Below are 24,761 nucleotides of genomic sequence, written 5' to 3'. Positions count from 1 at the left end.
AATAATCAACGAAATTAATAACAAATAAAAACATCGAAAAGAAATTTAATTTGTTATGTAAAAAAATACAATTGGTAAGGTCAAATCGAACGCCTAAGTATAAAACTTACATCATGGGAATTCTCAAATTGAATGTTTGAATGTTGCAATTGAATGTTCAAATACAGTAAAAATGCATACGAAAAAAGTTGAAGACTATTTATCTTATGGGCAAAGCCTAAACTTTTCAGATAAAGTTAGCAGCGTATGGGTAAACCAGTTATGCCCGGGAAGTTTCGACTTTGCACATAGTATATAGTCAAAATACAGAAAAACCTAACTTTGCCCAGTTTATCACGGGAATCTCCACACTACTGAATGAATGGTGAATGGTGGTATACGTGAGTGTTATTCTCTTACTTCCCTAGTATTATATATTCCAGGTTGCAGTTGGGCAAAATGTTGTAACTATAAATTTATAATCAAATTCTCTCTTTTACAATCTATGAAAATCTAAACGTATACGAGGACAACCGCAGTGGTAAACGTAGCAGTTACACCTAGAGTTTGGTAGCGGAACAAAACACAATCCACCCGTCATGATGTTAACCTTGTTTATATGCAAAGCGCACGGTATTAACTCATTTTTGCCCACAATTTAGAACGGAAACCGTTATACTCGTTAAATAATATTGAATTTTGTATATATTTCAATATTTGAAATTTCGATGTAAATAATACTTTCTAGACCAGAAAGAAGCAATCCAGGACAATATCCACCTCACGATCCCGTAGACTCTCACTTACAAGATTAGCGTTAGAATAGCAACTATTCTAAAAAAATGGGATTCTTGTCCTTTGTATTAATTGTTAATGTTTATATATAGACGAAACTCTATTTACAACAAATATTTAGTGGTAAATTCTTTCCATCCCGTACCGAAGCCGTGGTAGCCTAATGGTTTGACTTACCGCCTCTCAAGGATAGGCCGTAGGTTCGAACTCGGGCTCGCACCTCTGAGTTTCTCGGAATTCATGTGCGAAATTTAATTTCAAACTTACCATGAGCTTTTCGGTGAAGGAAAACATCGTGATGAAACCTGCACGGCGAAGGTTCAGAACCCTCAGATAGTGTGTGAAGTCCCCATCCCGCATTGGACCCGCGTGGCGGACTACGGCCGAAGCCCTCGCCTGAGAGGAGACCCGTGCCCATCAGTGGGACCCTTAAATGGATTGATGACTTTCCATTCTCATTTTCAATGTTAATGAGTTTAACTCGGCGTTAACTCTCTGGTTATATTCTATTCGTCTACAAAATATTTGTACAGACATCCGACTCACACTAAGTTTGCCCGGAAAATCACTAAACCATACCCTTGAAGATTATTGCTTTACTTGCAATTAAGCAACTCCTGAGCTAACCTTAGGAGTAAATAACAATCAAGATTCTATAACCAATCTTGATAGCATTTTTTTTTTAATCGTTTCTTATTGATTAAATAATGGTTTTTTTAATAAACATGTTGAACTGGCTTATTTTTACTATTGGCGACACTTTGGTTTACAAGTCTGGCTTACAACATGTAGAAAATTATGTTACAAATTTACATACATACAATTATGCCCGTTTCCCACCGGGGTAAGCAAAGACTGACCATCACCAACTACAACTAACGCTGCCTCGTGGCAAATGTCAAATGAACTGCTAACAACACTACGGGAACACAAATCCTCCCTCAAAACACTAATGGAAGTAACTTATTACGAAAATCAGCCATTTACAGATTGTAGCAGCACTTCCAATCCATTTTGCATAAAAGGTAAACAAATCGGTTAACAATCTCATAACTTAATAAGGGTTGAAGGTTTCGACTTGATATCATCACCACCTTCTTCAACGGTACTCATATGAAAAACCATCATAAACTCGTATTTGAAAAATCTTAATCTAAAAATTAAGTTATAAGCCGAATGTAGAAGAAATTTGGATAGTTTAAGGTTGCATAGCGCTTTACGAAACAAAAATCACTCGGTTCATTCAATTAAAGTTTTAGTAATCGTATAGTATATAGAAAATTGCCATCGTAAACAAACAAGTACTTAAATATAAGGCTTTCAAGGAGGATTGAAAATCGGAATTTCGGAACTTTTAGATTTACTTATTAGTCATGTAAGATAAATGTTTATTCGCAAGCTAACACACTCTTTTACAATGTTTCAATTTAAATAACGTATATGATACTCGCAGCTGATACCCTGCAAACTCAAACAAAGAGGCGCCTCAAACACAGGACTTGCAAGTCAATCGACTAATCCTAATTTTGAATTGTTAGCAACCAATTTAGCTACTTACTATATATACGACTTTCTCACATACTTTGGAATTCTTTTATTTTGAAATTGGTAACCCTGTCCGATGCTCAGTCCGCCATTTTATTTATATGTTGACCGATCATTCGTCACTAATTCTTTCATGTGGTCGAATGCTTTATTTATTTGCATTTTTTTGTTTTCATAGTGATTTAGTTTGTTTATCCCGTCTGACGACTTTTGGCTACTTGGACTGGACTGTATGACTATTGTGACATCATAAATTAAACATGTAACAACAAACAATAGTACATTATTGCAGAGGCCAGGTTGTAAGGGACTGCTGGACAAGTATGAGTTACAAGGACGAGTGCCAGTGAGATACGAGTCAAGCAATCCCCATTCCCGCCGAGGCATGTATAGTATTTTTCTCAAACAATGTGAGGAAATAATAAAAGACTACAGAAAGGAAGATGTATAATAAAAAAAGTAAAAAATATTAATTAATATTAAAAGTAATATTTGACGTCCTAGGACGATTGCTAAAAGAAAATGTTGTTTTTCCAGGCACATTTATAGTAGTCTGCTGAACTTCTGATTATGTGTTTGAATGTGTACTGTATTTTCGTTGTCGCTCTTCTCACTAGCACTCATTTTCGCAACCAAAATATAAAAAAGACGAAAAAACAAAAGAATACCAAAACACTAATAAGGTTTTTTTTAAGAAAGCGGTACACGGACATATTTTTAATTCTCGCAACTATGAACACTGGGCAGTTGGCTGTATGAGTTTTCTTTTGACAGTTTATTAGTGTACGTAGATTTAAAAGTTTGAAGAAGTGACCAGTAATATTATAGTAAATACTTTCTTTGGAGGCCTTGGCTGGGAAAAAGTCGCACGGTCCATAAATGACAAACTTTCAGTGTTCGCTTTTTGAAAGTAATGTAAACATTTCCGAGCATGTTTGAGAAATAACTATTTTAATGTTAGGGTGTTCTGTTTAAGTTGTCTGTACATGTATCCGTTATGTTTTTGTCATGGAAGTGAATGAATGAATTTATCTATCCATTTATCATTTAAAGTTAAGGTCAAAAATCTTAACTTTTTTAAATGATTAAACTTAACTTTTCATAATTTTTGTAACTTTTTTATGTACTCCAACCGTCTACCGTTTATTTTCAGAACGGTCAGTGTGCGGACTTAACTACAACCCGTTCAGACTACAATTTTCTAACCCTATGTATCAGAATATCATTATTCAGTATCAGCAACAAAATCGCGAAAAGAACTGTCCCAACTGTTTCAATAAAACAAATTTAATCATACAATAATTTTTTTTATATTTTTTTATGATATTGAGCGACAGAACGAACAAGTCGTGAAGCTTGGTAATAAGCAACACCCCTGTCCATAACAGTTGCAGTGCCGCTCAGAGCTTCACAAAATCTGAGGAGTGATCAAACGAAGTGACGGGTAGTAAACCAAGAGGTCACCCTTGGTTACTACCAATCACAAATATTTTTTTTTTATTTAGTACTTTGCGATTGTTAATTGTACTCAGTCAGCTATCGCAAAACTGTCTATGGTCGAATCAAAGACCTGTTCGTTTACCTTTAACGCAAATTGGGTCTATAAAAAACTTTTTCCAATCAAAAATATGAGTTACATCCATTCGTGCTATAGGGAATGACATATCACAAATAAATTTTAAAATCTGTTAAAGAAAGAACTTTGTCGATAACTAGTCAACCTTACATAATTAATACCTCAAATCAACGAGTGACTCTTACAAGTAGTGAGTAGGACACTTTGTACTTACCATAACAATGCAATAGTCAGTTTTGTTTATGTTTTAAGCTATAATAATGACATTAATTTGCAGCAATTGAAATTAATGTACCCCTTTAGTCTGATATTTATAAAACGTACTTTGACATCGACTAAGACATGACGGCGACGTTTTGTTCCTATCAAAATTTACTTTGCCTAAGTATAAGAAAGAAATTATGAAATAAACATTTTTTTTTTTTCAAGTTTTGTAAATACGAAAAGCTTAGCTCGCCATCTTTGCACAATCGAAGTCATTCGTTTTGTAAATCTCAGCCCTAGTATATGCGAAATACTGAAGTATTCTGACAAACAACTTATTCTTTACAGCATCTGTAAACCGGTTATCCTTAATTCGGTTAACGTTAATCGGTAATAAGAAGATATTCTTAATTCTAAATTACATTACAAGAAGAACAACTTATCTGCCAATTTTTCTGAAGGTTCTTCGTGTATTTGGCCAATGAGGAAGGCTAATTTGTGAGCGTATTGGCATGGTGCCGGTACGCGCACTGTGCCAGGCCAGTTGTAATACAGGTGGCACATTTTGTAGGTCAGACGCTGACATTGATCAGGCGTCATACCACTGTCGTCGTGGACGACCACGTAGTGAGTTGGCGTCACAGTTCCTTGGTTCACTTTTTGAGAGGCGATTAAGAAATCGTACCTGGAAGAAGAAAAAGAAGTCAATAACACGACGACGTAGTTTCACGGTTCATTACTTACGAGCAGAGTACCAAACGTTACGTATAGTATGTTTTGATAGCCGCTCCAAATACAGTGATTACCTACTGATTATTGCAAACTAAATATATAATAAATTGAAATTAAAAGGCGTTTTAAACAAAAAGTACCCGAAATAATTTTGATGCAATTTTCGATTGAAAGGTATGTTTTTTTCTGTAAAATTCATAGTTTGGTTTGCGAAAACCCAGACCTACTGTTGGGTCATGGAAAAATTTCCATTTTGAAAAAATTACATTTTTCAGAAAAATAAATATTTTTCCGGATGTTTTTACAATATTTTTTCACATTTCACTTTACATGTATCAAAAGTTCAGTTGCTGAACGAAAACGATAGAGCTATTAAAAGTTTGTTTTTCGCTGTTGTGAAACCATTTTATATCTGGTATTTGTTTAAGTGGCTTTTAGCTATACAAATTTATTTTATAATCCACGCTAAATAAAACTTCAAAAGATACTTCTAAATGTAGAACATAATATTCCTTCGAAATTATATTTACCTATTTTTCAAAATTTTCGGAAATATAATCTAATAGTACTCAGACCTGACATTGTTAGTGGTAATAGACAACTAACATCCGCATAAAAGAAGAACCAAGAATGCATACCAATCTCGACGAGTGACAGCGTGGTCCAAGATGGTTCCAGGTGGGGGGTTTTCGAATCCACCATTCACCTTAGCGAAAATGCGCGTGTTGATCCGTTTCTGGACGACGATATATGTCAGCGACGGCTTGTAGGTTTCACCCAGCAAATTGAAGCACACTTGCATTTGCGGGATCTCGTAATCTCTAACAGTCTTTAGCTGACCATCGCCGACTCCGTCTCTGTGAAATTTTAAATTTAAGTTTTGTTTTAATGCTTTTATTCGAGCAAGAAATCTGACAAATTCTCTTTACTTAGTACACAGGATAACTTTTGTAGCTTCCGATCACATTATGTGAAGAAAGAAAACGTAACGACAATTTTCTATGCGTTATATTATTATTTTATTCAGGTATACTAGTAACACCTTTAGCAGCTGAACCGTGGCAAATTAGTAATCGCTTAACTCCCTAACAACGCAACTTCTTCATTTTTATTCTGTCAGTAAAGAAAGTAAAATTTGACTGGGAGATCTAGACCTCGTACGCCATGTTTTTTACCTTACTTGAACAGCTTGGTATAATGAATTGGAAATATTTTTTTTTTTTTCGGTTCTAAGCCGCATATATTTGTTTTTTTAAACAAATCAACATTTTGGATCCTTTACAGGTCCTGTGGTCACGGTTGACCGAGATGGTAGTCGTCAACCAGTTGTCTAATATTAATGCAAACCACTCTGTACATATACACCTTATTTACTTGGAAAAACAAATAGGTATATGCGATTTAGATTGGAAAACTTAATAGTTTCATTTCCCATGTGCAATCGCGACGACCTACAATGAAATTACTGTATATATGTAGGTAAAAAAGTGTGAGCTATGGTACTATATCACGTACCTGTTTTCATAAAAATATGGCCTACCTATGCACAATGTAGTATGATCAATTCTGGTATTTACCATGCGAAAATAAAAATAGCAATGAGTCCAATAAATCATTGAAAATTACTTTTGTAAGAAAAAGTTGGAAAGGAAAAATTAGTGATGTTTAAAGCACATATTGCTTTGTGATATTTGCGCCTAAGAAACCTTAGAATTGCTTATAAATAAACAGTACAAACAGATATTTTTAACAAAATATGGAATATGATATGAGATGAAAATATTTACAATATGATAACCAACACAAATACGAGATAGCAATTAAGAGGGTGTCGTTCTTAATTTCGTAGAAAATTGAAGGTTTATTATTAAAAAATTATTTACCTGTACATTATGACTCTATCGGGCAATTTGCCATTGACCCGCAAGTAATGAGTGAGTGAATCCACGAGGCAGGACCTAAGGCCGTCTGCTATCTCTTGGCCTTGCGACGTGAACACAGCCTTTGAATACCAGTGCGTCATTGTCTGGTTGTACGACGCCACAAAAGCTGAAATTTAAAAAAAAAGAAATAATTAATAATCACTGTAAGATTATCACAACACAATTGTAATATACATATGTATGTGGCAATCTACTGTCTCTGCGCGTGCCGTCACCAACGTTTCAAAGACAGTTGTCATCCGCGCGACTTGCATATTCCCCTTTTTATCAGTTCTTTTGTAATTATGTAACTAGTAATAATATGATGAAATAAGGTGATAATTTGTTCGTCTCACATAACTTACTAACACTTGTTTTATATAAATAGTATATGTCCGTTTTAGATAACATTTTTGCAACATCAAAATTCAAAATAGAATACAAAATCTTATACTTTCTCAAACTGTACTCCCACAATACTCATTGAATAGCGGAACCTGCAGAAACCTCTAAAATTATTAAGCTGAAAACTCGTTACTGGCGAAATTTAAAGAGAGCACCACTAATAAGCAAAAGGTTTCTTTTTACACATTTTGTCCACCACGTTACACAATTCTCCAACTATTACGCATGGGCCTCTCATCCAGCTCTGGTTTATCCTGAGATAGTAAAACCAATTAGTTATTCAATAATTTTTACTGGTTTCGATTATCTCGTAGTTGCAATGGCCCCGGTCGATTTACTTATTTAAATAAGGTCTGGCAACTAGTTCCGTATGGGAAAGCGATAGCCCCGGTTTAGCGTTTAGTTTTTTCGATTTTTGTATTAACAATAACAACAAACTAGTGGATATTTCACAAAAACATGATTTTCAATAAAATATTACTTATTTAAGTTTTAGATACTTACCGCAAACGCTACGCTTCTTCCGGCCACCGTCGTGATACGAGTCAATGCCCACGATCATGGCGGTCTTGAAAGGTATGCTAATGTTCCACAGCGTGCCACCCAGTTTGCAGTTGATCTGCAATGCGATCTTTTGGGTGATAGATCGGATCTTTTGCTGGTTCATTATGGTTCTTGCGTTTATTACCTGAAATTCCATAGGTATAGTTAGTGTTGAGTCATGGAAAAATTTCTATTTTGGAAAAGTCACATTGTCTGTTTAAAGGTAAAACCACATAAGTGACATTTTCCACAAAAAGTCTTTAATTTGTATAGCTATAGTAAGAAAACACTATTTGCAGGTGAAACTCAATAACGGTGAATTTCTTACAAGTGGTACATAATTTGGAGATGTTTGTGGAAAATGTCATGTGTTTTTACCTTTAAGTCGTTATTTTTCTGAACATTTTTCCTATATTATATTTATCCAAATTTATAGATACTGAACAAAAAAGATGCAGTCATTACAAAGATTTTTTACCTACAATTCTCATCTTTCGCTGTTGTCCATTTATTTCAAATCTCGTTTTACTGTAACTTGCTTTGAGCTGCACAATTTTATACAGTGCCTCTACCATAAGATTACAATGACAGTTATCGCAAGCGACCGCGTAAAATGTTTTTGTATACAAAATGTCGTTTCTAGTTGTGTGTTGTTGGGACCGCTAGGGGCGCTGTATAATTTACCATACTAATATCTTATACTATACTAACGATAATACTAACTATCACAGTAAACTCATGATAGCGGCAAAGGATCTAATGAGCAATGTTACAAAAGTAACAAACTGACGTTAAATGTGTACATTTTGCACTGAGTATTATATATATATATATATAAACATAACCTTCTAAAATTTATGTAATTATTATTCTTTCGGTTTCATATTTCACTTATATGTAAAATATAATTAGAGTTACCTGAGACGGCACTGGATTCTCAGCACAACAAATTCTCTTAATAGCTGCATATCGGTCATCCCTCGAAGTAGGACAAATGCAAACCACTAGTTGCAAATCAGACGTGATCGCTTTTTTCAAACCTTGTATAAAAGAGTCAGTACGATCATTGGGCAGCCGCATCTTGTCTGGGTCCTGTACGGTGATACCCATAGGACGAGAGCACCGTTTTATGGTTTGGATAAAATCCTGCAATTATTTTTCACATAATTATTTATTAATACGCCCCAGACGTTCGTAGAATAACAACGCCAAACTTTACAAGCTTTGCTTTGTATTTACATTCGTTATAAATTATCAAGACAAACAAATAACGTGAAATGCACTTTACGTAACCATAGCATAATTAACTTTATATCAATTAACGTACAAACTAGATACGAGTCAAAAAACAGGTAGCGCGTCTTACGGAGAATTCTCGCGCAGTCTCGGAAATTCGCGCGGCTACGTATCGTATCTACACACATCAAAAGTGTCTAGGGATCAAGTACGTTTAAGAGTATTGCTGCAATTAGGGTTAATTATATTAACTTTTTTGTATCGCTATTGATACTTTTTAGTGAGTTTTAACATTTAAATAAGGAATATTGTTTAAAATTCGATAATAAGAAGAAAATCGATTGTCAATGTGGTTTTGAATAAAAATGAGTTATAGCGTTTTGACAAAATCATTACAATATCTGCATCGGAACCGAAACAATTTACATTATTATGGAGAGACGACATCATTTAACCCGAGAAGTGATGATGCGAGCCGTCGGAATGTTGGAAGCTGGTTCCAGGCAACGTGCTGTGGCTTTCACTCTTAACACTACACAGAGCGTCATAAGTCGCCTCTGGACGCGCTATCGCATGACGGGTAGCGTGGCCGAGCGACATGGAGGACGATCTCGCAACACGACTCGCAGACAGGACCGGTATATCCAAAATACTGCTCGACGGAATCGTACCATGACCGCCATGATGTTGGTTACGAGGCTCCACAGCTCCTCAGGCTTGCTAATAAGCGATCAAACAATCCGAAATCGTTTACGTGAAGTGGGTCTGCGATCCCGAAGGCCGCTCAGAGTTCCACCTATTGCACCCTGCAATCGCAGGACCCGTTTACGATGGGCTCGCGAACACAGAAACTGGGAGGAAGAAGACTGGCGCTATGTGTGCTTTTCGGATGAATCCCGCTTCGGTATGAGACCGGATACAAGACGTACTCGAGTTTGGAGAACATCTGGACGTCATGAACGTTTGAGATATTGTCAGGAAGTTCATCCATATGGTGGGGGAACAATAATGATATGGGCCGGTATTTGGATCGGCGGAAGAACCGATCTCATTTGGATCAGGAGTAATCTCAATGCTCAAGTTTACGCAGAGAGGATTGTTTCAGATGTTATCATCCCTTTGCGAGGCCAGTTGGGTGATTCATTTCAACTAATGCATGACAACGCACGTCCACACACGGCTAGAGTCGTAACACGCATTCTTGCCGAAGCTCGTATCAACGTTCTGCCGTGGCCTGCTCAATCGCCAGACCTCAATCCAATTGAGCACGCATGAGATATGCTTCAAAGAAGAGCTGTGCCGAGTATGCATACCGTACATACTCTACAACAATATTTTGACTACAACAATATTTTGACTTGTTACAAAACACATGGGCGGCCATTCCTCAAAGTGATTTTGATGAACTCATCTTAAGAATGCCAAATCGCTGTAATTGTGTGATTCGTGTTAATGGTGGAAATACAGATTATCAATTTTCTTATCTTTACAATAAAAATGAGCAAAATCATCATTTTCGCCATTTTTTTGTCATTTAATTGACGCCGTTAATTTGAGTTTTTTCCCACAATTTGCAAAAACATCAATTTTAGTTTATTTTAATGAAATATAGGGGTAAGCGGTTAAATAAAACATAAGCATTAAAGTAAGAATTCGTCCTGGAAGACTGGATTTGGTAAATATTGCTTAAATAATTTTTATTTCAAAAATATTCACTTGATCCCTAGACAGTTTTGATGTGTGTAGTTTATACGTTACTCAATTGATACAAGTTATCGTCGCTTCCATTTCGTACCGCGGTGTATTGCACACATATATTTGATCAAATCTACAACACTAAACGTTGTTAAGACTAGAATAGATAGGGAAATAAGGCTTTGTACTCACTTCGGTGACCTGTTTATCTCTATCGGTAAACAGTATTGTCCAACGCAATACATCGACGGACTGCATCACATGTTGCTTGGTTACTTCCATATTCCAGTCAGCATTAGGCTTTCCATTCACCCTTTCATTATTACCGAACAGTAGTGTCTCCGGTTGAAGCGTGCGAGCGGTTATGTTTATTGTATCAGGGGCGATGCTTAGGCCCCAGCCCTTTAGACGTTTACGTGCTGTCTCACAAGATAGGACGTTTTCGATGTACTGATAAAATAGAGTAATAAATGAGTTGTAAATGTATGTACTTTAGGTGACATTCAATACTCTTCGAAGAAGCAGCAGATATAATGCATTCTATCGCTGAGTAAAACGCTTGCGTAGAAATATGTTTCGTAGAACATCAATACTTTCATAATCCTGCTCACTACACAGCGATATCACATGACCTGTCGACTGCAGGCGAACGCAGCAAATTGGCAATGTCGCGGAAACCACTATTGAGTGCCGGTACCTTTAGGTAAATAATAATTTATCTGTCCTCCATTGATACTGATATAAAGGAAAATACCCGTACAATGCATGTATTTTTGATACTGATAACAAACTCTGGTTAAGATAGTGTAGAACTCAGGTTTACTCATAATTTACGAAACCGATGTTTATTTTTTACAATAATTAACAATACAGCAAGTCTTTCTACTAGCCTACACGATTCTTTAACTTAACCTTTACGAAATAAGGTATGGTTTACCTTTTTGAAAGCCGCATGCCGCTGGTTAGGCGTGATTCTCGTATATGTGGCTACGTCCTTCATGAGGCGGAAGTTGCTTCGCTGGTCGTCGGTCAAACCGGTTAACTGACACAACTCTGGCACCAGGCAGATCATGAATTCTACTTTTTTCTCTGAGCCCGGCATTCGCTTAGTGTCCCTGTGAATGTTTCACATTGTTACGAGTTGCAAGCGATCGCGTTGTCATGGTGATGTATCCTTCTAATGCACATAATATGGTGAAGTGAGTCAGACCCAAACACTTTTATTTTTTGTTCTTCTTTCCAAATATCGCAAAGGAAAATATGTTTCTCATACAAAACTGAGGACATGCTTTTTAACCTTTTCCAAAGTGGGCGATAACGCCCCCTTGTGGGCGCTGTAGGCCTAAAGAGGTAAGAGACCGAGAAAAAAAATCGGGGCGTTGTGTACAGGCTTAGGGGGAGATTTGTAATTTCATCTAGGAAGACTCTTAGGGTCGTATTCCAGAACTCTACTCATTGCTCAAGTCAGGATTTGAGTATGATTTCAAGCACTGGAAATACGACCCTAAACGCCAGGACTTGAGTATAATTTCTAGTGCTTTAAATCATACTCAAGTCCTGACTTGAGCATTGAGTAGAGTTCTGGAATACGACCATCAGACACCGACTGAGCTCACGACTGTCGACTACAACTTGTGAACATCAACTAATATTAATTAAGAGATTGCTCAAACTAACTCGGTTCGATATTTCTCTCCGTGTAGTTATCTGTCCTGCTTTATTGAATAAAATAAAAATCATGTCAATCGGTCGCTCCGTTTCGAAATGAAAGTAGACACAAACAAACAAATAAAAAGGCAACAGACGCAGTTTCGCATTTTAATAGTTATTAGTATTCCTAGATAGGTAATTTTCGTAGATAATAGACCGCGGGCAATCATGTTTTAACAAGTTTTTGTTAAATAACCCGATTTGTGCATTCCTGTATCAATCGGCTGGTTCATAGAATACTTGTTCTTACTTGTTGAGTACGATTGAGCGTCGAATGAGATAAACGAGTTTATGCATGGTTTATTTATGTTTGTCTTATTCCTATCGGTGCGTGCTGCTTATGCAATCCTATATAAACAACGTAATATTTGATTTATTTTCATTTGCGGTTTCGCGCGTAATAGATAAGCAGTACTTAAGTTCAACACTTACTTACGTATTTCTCAAAACAAAACAATGACGGAAGTAAAAAAGAAGAGACGGCAATACTGTGCGGAATATATTAAATTCGGATTCATTGAAAATCCCACAAACCCATCGTCGCCTTTGTGCCTTCTAAGCCTTCAAGACTGCAAGATCATTTGAATAAAATGCATCCATATAAGAAAGACAAGAATGTAGCATATTTTCAAGACCTAGACAAGAAGCATAATACTCAGCCAAGAGTAGCAAAATTCCTTTCGGCGGCTGCTAAGCAAGATGATGACGGACTTCGAGCTTCGTACAATATCTCTTTGTTAATTGCTCAAAAAAGCAAACCACACAACATCGGAGAAGAGTTAATTTTGCCAGCAATAAAGGAAGTTATAACTACTGTGCTTCATAAACCGGCCGCAGATATTATCCGAAAAATTCCTTTGAGTAATAATTCTGTGCAAAGACAAATTGATGAAATGGCAGAAAACATTGAAGAATCATTGTGCAATCATCTGAAGACTAGTCAATTCTCAATTCAGCTCGATGAGTCCACTTTACCAACTAATGAAGCATTGTTGCTGTCTTACGTGAGGTTTATTAAAGATGAGAAATTATGTGAAGAACTATTGTTGAGATTCCTTTGAAAAATATTATATCAGTTGCTACGGATGACGCTCCGGCTATGACAGGGTGCCATAAAGGCTTCATAGCATACTTAAAAAATAAAATTCCAGATGTCCTTGCTGTACATTGCGTTATTCATAGACAACATTTGGTTGCTAGAAATTTATATATATTTATAGTCATCAAAGCAGTCAATAAAATCCGTAGCAGCTCTTTGAATGATAGATTATTTCATCAACTTTGTATTACTAATGACGAAGATTTAAACCGTTTGTTGTTTCATACTGAAGTTGAAATTCAAGAGGCAATTGTCTGACACGATTTTACAACCTGTGTGACTCTGTGATAGAGTTTTTGGAAACTAAAGATACAGAATTGCGCAACAAGCTCATTACATCAAAGAATGATATAGCTTACATGACATACCTGTATAAATTGTTCAACGACATGAATCTCCAACTCCAAGGCGATGAACTAAATTTAATTAAAACAAAAAATGTCGTTGCTGCTTTCGCAGCCAAACTGCTTCTACACAAAAAGAATATGGGCAGACGTGAGTTTCACAATTTTCCGAATTTATCAGTATCCTGCAGTAACGACGACTTGTTTGCCTACTGCCAACATTTGGAAAACCTCCAAATTGACTTCACCGAACGATACCAGGACATTTTGAACTTGGAAGACTGGGTGTTGGATCCATTTTCAAATGTCAACACAGCAATATCACCTCGACTGGAAGAACTTATAGAATTGACAACGAATGAGGAAATAAAAATCAAGTTCAAAAGTGGCAACCAAGAATTTTGGCTACAAAAACCGATCCCGAAATTGCACCCTGGATTGTGGTCAATCGTTCAACGATTCTTGATAGCTTTCCCATCGTCATATTTGTGTGAACGTGGTTTTAGTGCTGTGACAACGCTGCTTACTAAAAAGAGAAGTTGTTTGCATGTTACCGAATGTGGTGACTTGTGGCTGTTCTTGAGTAAATTGGAACCTGATATCAACAATCTTATTGAAGAGCATGAGATTCATCCTTCACATTAGTTTTTATATTAGAATCGATTATGTTTGTTTTATTTTGAATAAAAGATACTCTGTCTGAATACTATAAAGTTGCGTTTCCATAATAATTCTCATTGGCAGGTGTAGCCCGTAAGAGTTAACTTGAGACCTGAGCGCTGTTGTGTAGTACCTACTGCGCTCAGGTCTCAAGTTATCTCTTGCGGGTTATAGTAAAAGTCTTGTTTAGAATGAATGTTTCTCCGCTAATATAGCCCACAATAATTAATCTCATTTGAAGTTATAGTGATTTATAAGTAGGTGAACAAATGGGGGCGCTAAAAGATTATTTATTCTCAAAGTGGGCAGTAGACAAAATAAGTTTGGGAACACCTGGCCTAAAGCATGTAATTATACTTAGTACAATTTAATGTACAATGGGCGGTTAGCGGTTTTCCCATTGTAGTTTGTGGGTCTTAGAAGGGTGTGCAAGATTGAGTAGGTGTGCGTCTTTCGTTGTTCAAGTATTCTTATAAGGCTTAATTGAAAGTGCAGAGCTCGTCAAACCTGAGACCTGAACGTATAGTCGTAATAGTTGCCAACTTATTAACTAACTGCCTCCGTGGTCGAACGGTTACCATACCGGACTGCCACGCCGAGGTCCCAGGTTTGATTCCCGGGCCGGGAGAAATATTTGAGTGGCCTACGTTTCTCTCTTTTCTCTCTTTCGTGAGATTGGGTGTAAGTTGTGGTTGTATATGTATGTGTCCACTGCACCCGCGACACAGGATTTCCCTAGTACGGGGCTATGTTGAGTGTGTGCGTTATTATATTATTGTTATAGTAGGGTGCAAAAGGAGCCTCCCGCCAAAAGTGTAACGAATCGTATTCATAACATCTCTGACGCACCCTGACAAATCCTTTCACCACGATGGCAACATAGGATATCATGCACAGTACATGCAATGCGGCTACTTGTGGCGTAGCATGAGTCGCTAAGTTCTGGGCCGCAATAATATAGTGTATGCCGTCGATACGATAACATTTATTGTTTTACCCATTGACCTATTAACAAATGGACGTCGGGTTCGCGCTAAAAAGTGTCCGCACCTATAGGGCGTTAAAATCGCATACAGTGCGCCAATCGCGCAACAGTCTTCGTTTGTTCGACTGACAGCGCGGTTGTCAATTCTGCAGTACTATATATAATAATAACTTATACAAATTACTGCAGTAAAGTGTATAAACAGGATTTTGTATCATATTTTCACTAAACAAATATATTGTGTTATCATAGTTATCATTTAAAAGTGTTATTTTGTACATTTGTACAGTATTTAATTTATATATAAATTAATCGTAAATTAAAATTACGAAAGCAAACAAAATAATTAAATCGCTAACTGTCCTTTTTCTACACATTGCATGCGCAAAAGATGGAAAGAGACCCATTACGTCAATTTCAAGAAGCGTATAAACTTCTTGGTCATTTTCAATTGATCGAACCATAAGCAATTGAAATATTTGGAACAAAGAAACTATAGAGTCGTGTTGATCTTATTTTTAAAATGATTTTTTATTTAACTTTAGCAATAACTAACAAAACATTGTCGTATTCGTTTTACGGCTAGGGATTAGCTATCAGAAGTCAGAAAATACATTTGCCCGAAATAACGTTAGCTCGAATTTTCATAATGTCAAATGTATTTTTTTAGGAATATTACAAAACAAAAGCTAATTTTGGGTTTGTGAGAAGCATCAAAATTACTTGAAAGCGTAATGGTTTTATTATAAATCGGTTTTCGGAATTACGAATATTTGAGTTTACGTTTAGTTGGAATACCGGTACATTTTTTATAATACACGCTTTTTCACACTTTTTCACAATTTTCACATTTGTAGTAATATTTGTATGTATGTATCAGCCCAACTCTTTATTATTTCTTTAAGTAAATTTGTACAAAATTCGACATAATAATATATATGAAAATTAATTAACATTTAGGAGAAAGTACTCTAAAATACTCCATTACTCTTGTGTTCAAGTAATTTTCAGTCGAAGCTAAATATGGTGCATTTTGTTAAGTTTCCAGTAGACGCTGAATATGGTATTTTTGGGCACTTAAATTGTTGCAAGCAAAATTAGGCAGTACTGCAATGACGTTATTATTATTTAAATTAAATGTTTTAATATTTTATATTTCGTTACATGTCACTACGTTTATATAGGTTAAGGTCGGACATTTTTTTTCGTGTTTTTGTATTAGACCCGGTGTCCATTTGTTGGTAGGTCAATGGTTTTACCACTCAATTGGGGGGGAATAATTATACCGCTTTTTTTTACACTTGAGCAAAAAAATAACTAATTTACAAGTGGGGTGCTTTGAGTTTTATGCAGTCATTGATTATTGTAAATAGTGAAATAAATGTTGTAATGTAAAATTGTTGATAGAAATTTTGTATTATGAGGTTTCGGGTATTTTGAAGTAACCCTATAACATCTTTATCATAGCGTCATTCAACACTACACTGAACGCTGTAGCTCTTACTTCTTTTTTTCTCTATAGTCTATGCGATTTTACTTACGCACACGTAGGAAGTGATTTGAAAAATATTTTTATTTATTTATATTTTATATGCATTTAAAGACGGCCGTCATTGGAAGGCTTCTTGGCACTTATATTGTAAAATACACATATTGCTTAATAAGATAAAAATATACCTCGATATCAACATAGGTTGATCCCAGTCCATGATGTCAATACCGTAATTTTTCTTGTAATAATCGATATAGCTGATTTTCACCAGCTGCCCCTTCTCATTCTTCTCGAATGTTGATCTCGGTGTCATTGTGTCGTCTATACTATCGACTCTGGTTACAAAATAATAATAGCAGCTTTTAAAAATATATTACTTTTCTATTTTTTTTCTTTATATTATTTCATTAGTTGATTTTGTGTAAATTTATATCCAATGAGACTCATAGTCTCATCAGTACGGTCAAACTCGAAAGACTGGCTGACCTAAGAGTGAAATGTCAAGTGTACGTTTTGAAACCCATCCGCTGTCTCAATTTCAGAAGTCCAATTTGAGAAATTCACACGAAATCAAATTCAACATAATTTGAGATTTCACGAATGGCAGGGTAGCTTTCAAGCTGACTTTAAGGAGGTAATTTCTCCACTACTCCAAAACACTATAATTTTACATGTTCGTCAATATCGTGAAATATTACAGTATATAAATACCTACATACATAATTATGGTAAAATCTCAATCCATTCACAGCATATAAATATTTACGAAAATTGTATGGATACTTATTTAGATAAAACACCAGGAGTGTACATTTATCACTGATTGTACTTTGTTTACTTTTCTCTGAAATTAAAGTATGCCTTTCTTTAAAACAGTGTCATGATTACATAGTTTTAAACACAACACAATATATAATATTTACATATATTGGAAAATGTGTAAACGTCTACATTTCATTACACACGAGTGTACTAAGAAAGCTTAGAAATAACTTACCGAAGAAGTTTCTTGTTATAGGTAGTCATAACAGAACAACCGACGAGTTTGTCTGTCAAGGCCCGCTTCCAATTAGCTCCTTGATGTTGCACGGTCTCCTTTATGAGAGACAGCACAGACTGCGTCCGGAGCACCCGGTGGGTCGAGTCCAGAGTCAGCATGAGACCTCCTTCATATTCGTCTACTGCTGTTACGTATCTGTAATACACAGAGTCTATGCGTAAAGTAGAAAGTAATTGAATGTAACAGAGACGCCAGTCGAATGAATTTCGAACACAGTACAAGAAAAATAACACCGCAAATTATTTACATAATAATGATAATAATATTAATATCTATTTTACTATTGTAATACAAAACATTATGTAGTATAATAGATCACCATTCAATATCAGTTTATTATATTAATTTTAATTTTAAACTCTGACCCTGAAGGCATTCGTTTAGTCATAATTTTATCACAAAACCATTCAGTTTAATTCTCAAAACAATTCTTGTAAAAAACTTACCCCGGCCAAACCTCCAGCTTATGCTGCGGTATCTGAATGGCAGCATGCTCATTGAAGTGGAGTCGACCAAAGCGAATGAGTTCCAAGTCTTTCATAATATGCTTGAAGAGTACATTGTATATGTGTACCATTTCACTTAGACGACGAGTCCGCCGAAAGACGATCTGATGATTGAAAAATTTCAAATAAAGCATGTTGGATATGTTCATATAAATAAATACACCTGTTTCTATATACACAATCTGTATTTATTGCAATTCCAAACTTCGACTGAGTAGATAACATTCAACCAGAAAAGATTATTGGCTACTTTCTATAAGATAAATAGTACAAATCAGATATAGTTATTTTAACAACGAACTGTGAAACTTGTATTAGTAACTGCTGGAATTACCTATCGCCTCCAGCAGAAAATACTAAAACGTGGTTTACTTATAAAAAATGAACTAAGGAAAGCTCCTGTCTGTACAGAAATCGATTAACAATTGATCCCCAATTAAAACAACTAGCAGCACAAAATTTTAAATTTTGAGTTAAATAAATAAAAAATAACTACATGGACGGTCTTTAAACTTATTTGTAGTTATTACTTAAGGCAGGTTATTACTAGGTGTACAGTCCTCATATTAGATTGGTGCTGCAAGCGCATAGCTAGCTACATGTGAAGACTGAAAATCAGCAATGCTGAGTCCTTCACCTTTTTGTCCACATCACTAAATTGTATTTTTTCTATTAATTTTTAAGTATTGTTTTTGCTATGTTTTGTGAAAAAATTAATGTGTTATTATTTTTGTTAATTTTCTTTTGTCACTGGCTTTTGTCATTATTATTGTAAAATTAATACAGTGAAAATTAAAAAAAAGGTGTTGGGTTTCATGGATAATGCCGCGATACTGGATAAAACCTATATTTATTATTATGTATAACTTTTCCTACTTGCACTTTATAGTGAGAAGAAAGAAATCGGGAATTACATATGAATCCTTCCGGAAACGTTCTAGTAACTAACCCTTAAAATTTAACCCTATCTTAATATCAATATATAATATAGATATAAATCAATCATAGATGATAGATTTGTTCAGTACCAAAATGTAGGTTCGATTCGACGTATGTATACTAAGCAATTTTTTACTTAATTACCTGTCCCTCATTGTTTCGTTTCCTGTGTGATAATAATAATAGTGCGTGCATTGGCATGTGTACCTATGATTTCTCAATACCGAAAATAATACGTTGTATTTGAATAATAATGTTTTTAGTTTCAGTTTACTAGAACCTTAATATTTTTTGTGCTACTTGGGAAGACGTGTAATTAGCACTTACGTAACACATATTTATTCATAAAAATTTACTGTAAATCCTTCCTTATCCTTACTTCCAAATAATAAATAAAGAACAACCTGTATTTATGTTCTACATAATTATGTTTTTTTACTCACCGTAATGTTGACCTTGCTGTTGTCAAACGGATTAGTTGACACCAAACTCATTGCCTCATCGGGCAATTTGTGGGGCACATACAAAGTTGTGCCATCAAATGTTTTCACTTCAAAGTAATGATGATGCTCTGCAAATAGAAACAATTACACACTTTTACTAACACATGAAATAGGTGCCGTCCAATGTTGTTGTCTATCAACTTATATCCAAGTACTTGACACAGGGTAATGAATAATGATAATATAAGTCACGTAGGGTTTAGTTTTTTATTTTACCTAGTGACGGGACGCACAAGTCGTGCGTTTGGTCGTAAGTGACGCGCCTGTCCATTGCAGTTGTAATGCTTATTTATAAATGCTAATTTACTAAAGCTGGTAGAAATTTGTTTTCTGTATTTAAGTAAGAACTATACCTTAAAGATCAAATTGGCTTAAAAACTTTCTTACAATGTCATTCACAAATGAGACGACCAGGGAGTCATACTAAAATAAATTATACGGCTCACAGGTTAATGATTAAGTTTGTTTAACAATATTCTCCGCATTTTTGTGCTCAGAACCAAAAGGTTTGGCAAAGTCGGCTTGGGGGGGTAAGGTATCTTGTGTATATGACTGTACCAGAGTGATGGCCGCGGCAGTGCCTCTCAGATCTTTGCGATTTAAAGCTCTGAGTGGCACTACAACTGCTATGGACAGGGAAGGGCGTAGCTTGAAAAACATAATAGTCCTACTGATTTGAGTCCAGTGGTGGTGGTAACTCAAATAACAGGTAATAATATTCGAAGAAAATAAAACATATAGGAATTGGCTTACAATTATATGAACGTCGGGTCCGCGCTAAAAAGTGTCCGAACTTATAGGGCGTTAAAATCGTATACAGAGCGTCATTCACGCTTTAGCCTTCGTTTGTTCGACTGACAGCGAAGCAAGCAAAATGAGACAGTACTGCGATGACATTACCATTTAAATTCAACGTTTTAGCTTTTTCATATTCCTTGACATGACATTTTTCGAGGTTTTTGTATTAGACCCGTCGTCCATTTATTTGTAAGTCAATGCATATAGGTATAAAATTGCAACAATGACAGATTCATAATTAACTAGTACGATAATTTAAAAAAAAATACCAAAAATAATTCACTGACCTTCTGAGTTCACAATACATTACTGATTAAACTATTGAATTGTAAGAAATATAAGGTAAGCTACCAAAAAAGATAGTAATGCATGTTGTGACCGTAAATAGTGTTCTAGAAAGCAAGTTTTTTTTAAATAACGCACTCAGTCAACATAAGTATTACTATCTTTTTTGGTAGTAAAATAAAGTAAGTAAGCATTAAGGAAACCCTGAGTCGCGAGTGCCATGGACACACACATAGACATCCACAAATTACAGAGATAAATAAATTTCGGCCATACAAATATTTCTCCCGGACCGGGAATCGAACCTGGGACCTCTGCGTGGCAATCCGTAACCGTTCGGCCACAGAGGCAGTTTAAAGTTTAAGTTAATTTCAACTAAAAATTAGCTTTTATCAAATGTTACGTCATTCTTTTAGGTACTCAATAGAGATAGATACGACAACAAGAAAAAAAATCCATTACCATTAAGAAGCTTAAAGCGTACAGACTTGTGATCTTGGTCGGGATCAAAGCGGACTTCGTATTCAAAAACAGTGTTCTCTTCAAAGTTTAGCTTAATGAAATTCGAAGTGACCTCACATGGCGTGCCAGATTGACCCATTTGCACTAAGGGTGGTGCGTCTTTTACTTCCCTCTATAAGAAGACAAAACAAATTTTGTATATGTAAAAAAAATATCAAAAAAGCTGTGGACATAATTCTCAAATATACGGTTTCATCGCATTCGCTTTCAACTTTCATTTTGTAGCCACATGCTTATTAACCACTATAGCAAATAAGCTTCGACTTATCAAAAGTTCGAGAGAACAATAAAATTCTATTCCAACATTTCTAATAATAAGTATACAATACATAAAGGTATAAGTATAATAATAATAATAAAGCCATTCTGATTGAAGTGAAATGTTTCCTTCCAATTTAAATGGGACCAATACTGAGGAATGCTCTTTCCAACAAAAAAAGAATCATCAAAATCGACTCACAGTTACCGCGTATCATACATACAAAAAATATACTATCGTATCAGGAGGTCCTCAGCCTCCTCCTTTTTTAAATCGGTTAAAAAAATAACATTTTCCAAAAGTTAAACAGATCCCATTTTCCAGTGATTATAGATACTAATATTTCAGTTACACCTAAGCACAACCAAAATATTGCAAAACATGAAACGTACATTATTATATGTCGCAAATGGAACAGAAATAAAAGCATACGGCGAAAAAACGCTGATATGGAATTTGATACACGAGACGACTCACCGATAGACATTTATCACGGCGGATATACTAGGAACTGATTGTATAGAATTCCACAACATTAGTGACATACATACAGACATACGATACAAGAAATAAGCGAAAAAAAACGACTTTACATCAGAAATTTTTACGTTATGAAATTTACTTACGAAATACTTGTTCTTCGCAACGGAAGATCTCATTGTGGCGACGGTACCAGCTGCAGAGGTCGAGTCGGATACAGTACTCTCTGCCATTTTATGAGTGACTTCTCGCATGTCGCTTTGGCCAACTTCTTCGGGCTTTGGTTTTGAGGTTGCTTTTCTGTTGATTGTAAATAAAATTAAAGCTTATTGGTCAAAGATATTTCACAAAGTAGTCTAAGTGTCTATAATAAACTCAACATATACATATATTTTAATGATTTTTTGCGGGAAGTGAGTAATTCGTTTTTCATCGATTCTGAGAAAGTTCACTTTTCGAGTTAATACGCTATTGTATTAACTGTGCGATATACATACAGTTTAAAAATCATTACGTTTGCTTCATCATTTTTGGTAAAAAACAGTGCTTACAATGTTTGCAAAAGCTGGATTCCTCTACCCGCACCTCTTGGCCCAACAGCAGGGCTAGGACTCACATCCGATGCAGGAGTAAAAGCAGGCCCTTGAAGTGAAATAAGAAAATCTAAAATTACAACGACACTACCGCAGTAACGTATTAATAAATAAATTAACAAAAATTAGACAAAATCATACAATATACAATACATATTTAGACAATAACATATTTAGATTTTATAAGCCGATAGCGAAGTATTTATATGAAACAATTCCCATTCTTTGACTTCTTCAGAACGCTAACATATGTTAGTGGCCAAAAAAGCATTGAAACAAGACAAAGATGGCATTGAAAAGTGATAGTTTGCAGTCAAGGACTCTAGTACATATTACATTTGCAACATCAACATTTACAAAACAAAATATTACATAAAGTCAACTTCATGTGCTCTAGCACTCGATGGCGAAAACATCCGGATCTGTTTTTTTATCACACGGCTTCACATAGTTAATTTATTTTACAGTTTGAGAAAGAAAAGGATATTTTTAATCATTTAATGTTGACAATTAAGACAACATTACATCCACTCACAGCCAAGTCATCTTTAAATACTTGAACAGTCCATGATTAATAATATAAACATATATATTTCTTATCGAGGTGTTAGGTTTTCGCGATTGATACACATAGGAAATAAAACTATTTTTCCGGATTTAAATCGCGTATATTTGTTTTTTCAAACAAACCTAATAAAATAATATTTCTTGTGAGCATACATAACCAAAACAGTGACAAACACTGCAGAGAAGCTCTGTCACTAGGGAAATGGCATCAGAGTGATGACTAGAGCCTTAACAGGGCATTTATGGCTTGAACAGCACATGTGAAATATTGGGCAGAAAGAAAATAAAGTGTAGTTTCTGCCACAAGAAGAAGGAAGGCACAGGCCACCACCAGAGGAGGTAAAGACAGATGCAGCTAGGAATATTTTTCAGTTCTTTAATCTTGGCCTCGAACTGTAATTAATGGTGATCACAATATATCACAATAGTCGCAATGATAAAGGGCTGCATAAGCTCTGAATGAAGCCACCCTAATAATAATAATATTAATAATAATAACCAAAATTGTATTTAATTGAAAAATGGATTGGTTCGCATTACCAACTATACTGAAGCAGTGTTACCGTTATACTTAAGACTTAATCTACAAATTGCAGAAAATGAATTTGTCCTAGTGGAAACAGAGTCTAAATATTTTACAGTTAAATAACATTAATTTATTAAATGCAATGCTACTTGACCAGTTATACAAACATACATGTATGAAAAATCCTTAGATTTTTGCAATGGTAGTATGTAGTTAATAGATATATAAACAGCACTTTTGCAGATTCACTGCAAAGGATGTTCTATTACAAATACTAGGATGATTTTACCACTAAAAGTGACGTTCTTTTTAAAATATATTGCACATACTTCGCAATATATATAACCACAAGAACATGTCAACAAGTGGTTGGTTAGGTTATAAACAAATTTCATATATTTCGCCATTGCAGTGTATCCAGTGGTTAAAGTGTCCTAGTACAAACAATACTGAACTTTCTTGATGAATGTGAGGAATTTGAACAACTTTCTGTATAAGTATTGATATAATTATACAAAGAAATATACATCCCAAACATTCTCTGTAACATACAAAAAGAAAAGTAAGCAAAACTGTTTTTTTTTCTTTTAAAGCAAGAAATCGCATTGTAAGCATTTTTTTCACTGCTTTAGATGTGGAAGTATGACACTAATGTATTGCTTATCATATACATATATCTCAATTTTGCTTACTTTGCTAATTATGAGTCATCAAATATTACTAACTACTATATATATATATGTATATATATTTTGTGTGTGTGTGTGTGTGTGTGTGTGTGTGTGTGTGTGTGTGTGTGTG

General features: G+C 35.2%; 1 protein-coding gene across 1 annotated transcript in view; it reads right to left on the bottom strand.

Annotated features, from left to right (window-relative positions):
- Positions 1-4,408: 4,408 nt before the first annotated feature.
- The window catches only part of LOC113231520 (piwi-like protein Ago3), a 22,273-nt gene continuing 1,920 nt past the window's right edge, over positions 4,409-24,761 (bottom strand). The window contains exons 3-16 of the mRNA XM_026465844.1: positions 22,826-22,916; positions 22,421-22,574; positions 21,476-21,647; positions 19,871-19,998; positions 18,429-18,592; positions 17,920-18,117; positions 17,108-17,257; positions 11,570-11,747; positions 10,825-11,082; positions 8,620-8,847; positions 7,663-7,846; positions 6,715-6,880; positions 5,470-5,688; positions 4,409-4,784 (exon numbers count right to left, since the gene is read on the bottom strand). Of these exons, the coding sequence (XP_026321629.1) occupies positions 4,523-4,784; positions 5,470-5,688; positions 6,715-6,880; positions 7,663-7,846; positions 8,620-8,847; positions 10,825-11,082; positions 11,570-11,747; positions 17,108-17,257; positions 17,920-18,117; positions 18,429-18,592; positions 19,871-19,998; positions 21,476-21,647; positions 22,421-22,574; positions 22,826-22,916 (2,552 nt within the window). The 3' untranslated portion in view covers positions 4,409-4,522. The remainder of the gene's footprint in view (positions 4,785-5,469; positions 5,689-6,714; positions 6,881-7,662; positions 7,847-8,619; positions 8,848-10,824; positions 11,083-11,569; positions 11,748-17,107; positions 17,258-17,919; positions 18,118-18,428; positions 18,593-19,870; positions 19,999-21,475; positions 21,648-22,420; positions 22,575-22,825; positions 22,917-24,761) is intronic.

The sequence above is a fragment of the Hyposmocoma kahamanoa genome, unplaced genomic scaffold (genome assembly GCF_003589595.1).
Source record: "Hyposmocoma kahamanoa isolate Upper Pololo Valley unplaced genomic scaffold, ASM358959v1 65, whole genome shotgun sequence".
Classification (NCBI taxonomy): Eukaryota; Metazoa; Arthropoda; class Insecta; order Lepidoptera; family Cosmopterigidae; genus Hyposmocoma; species Hyposmocoma kahamanoa.
The sequence above is the reverse complement of the archived record's forward strand: the minus strand, read 5'-3'. Positions and strand labels throughout refer to the sequence as shown.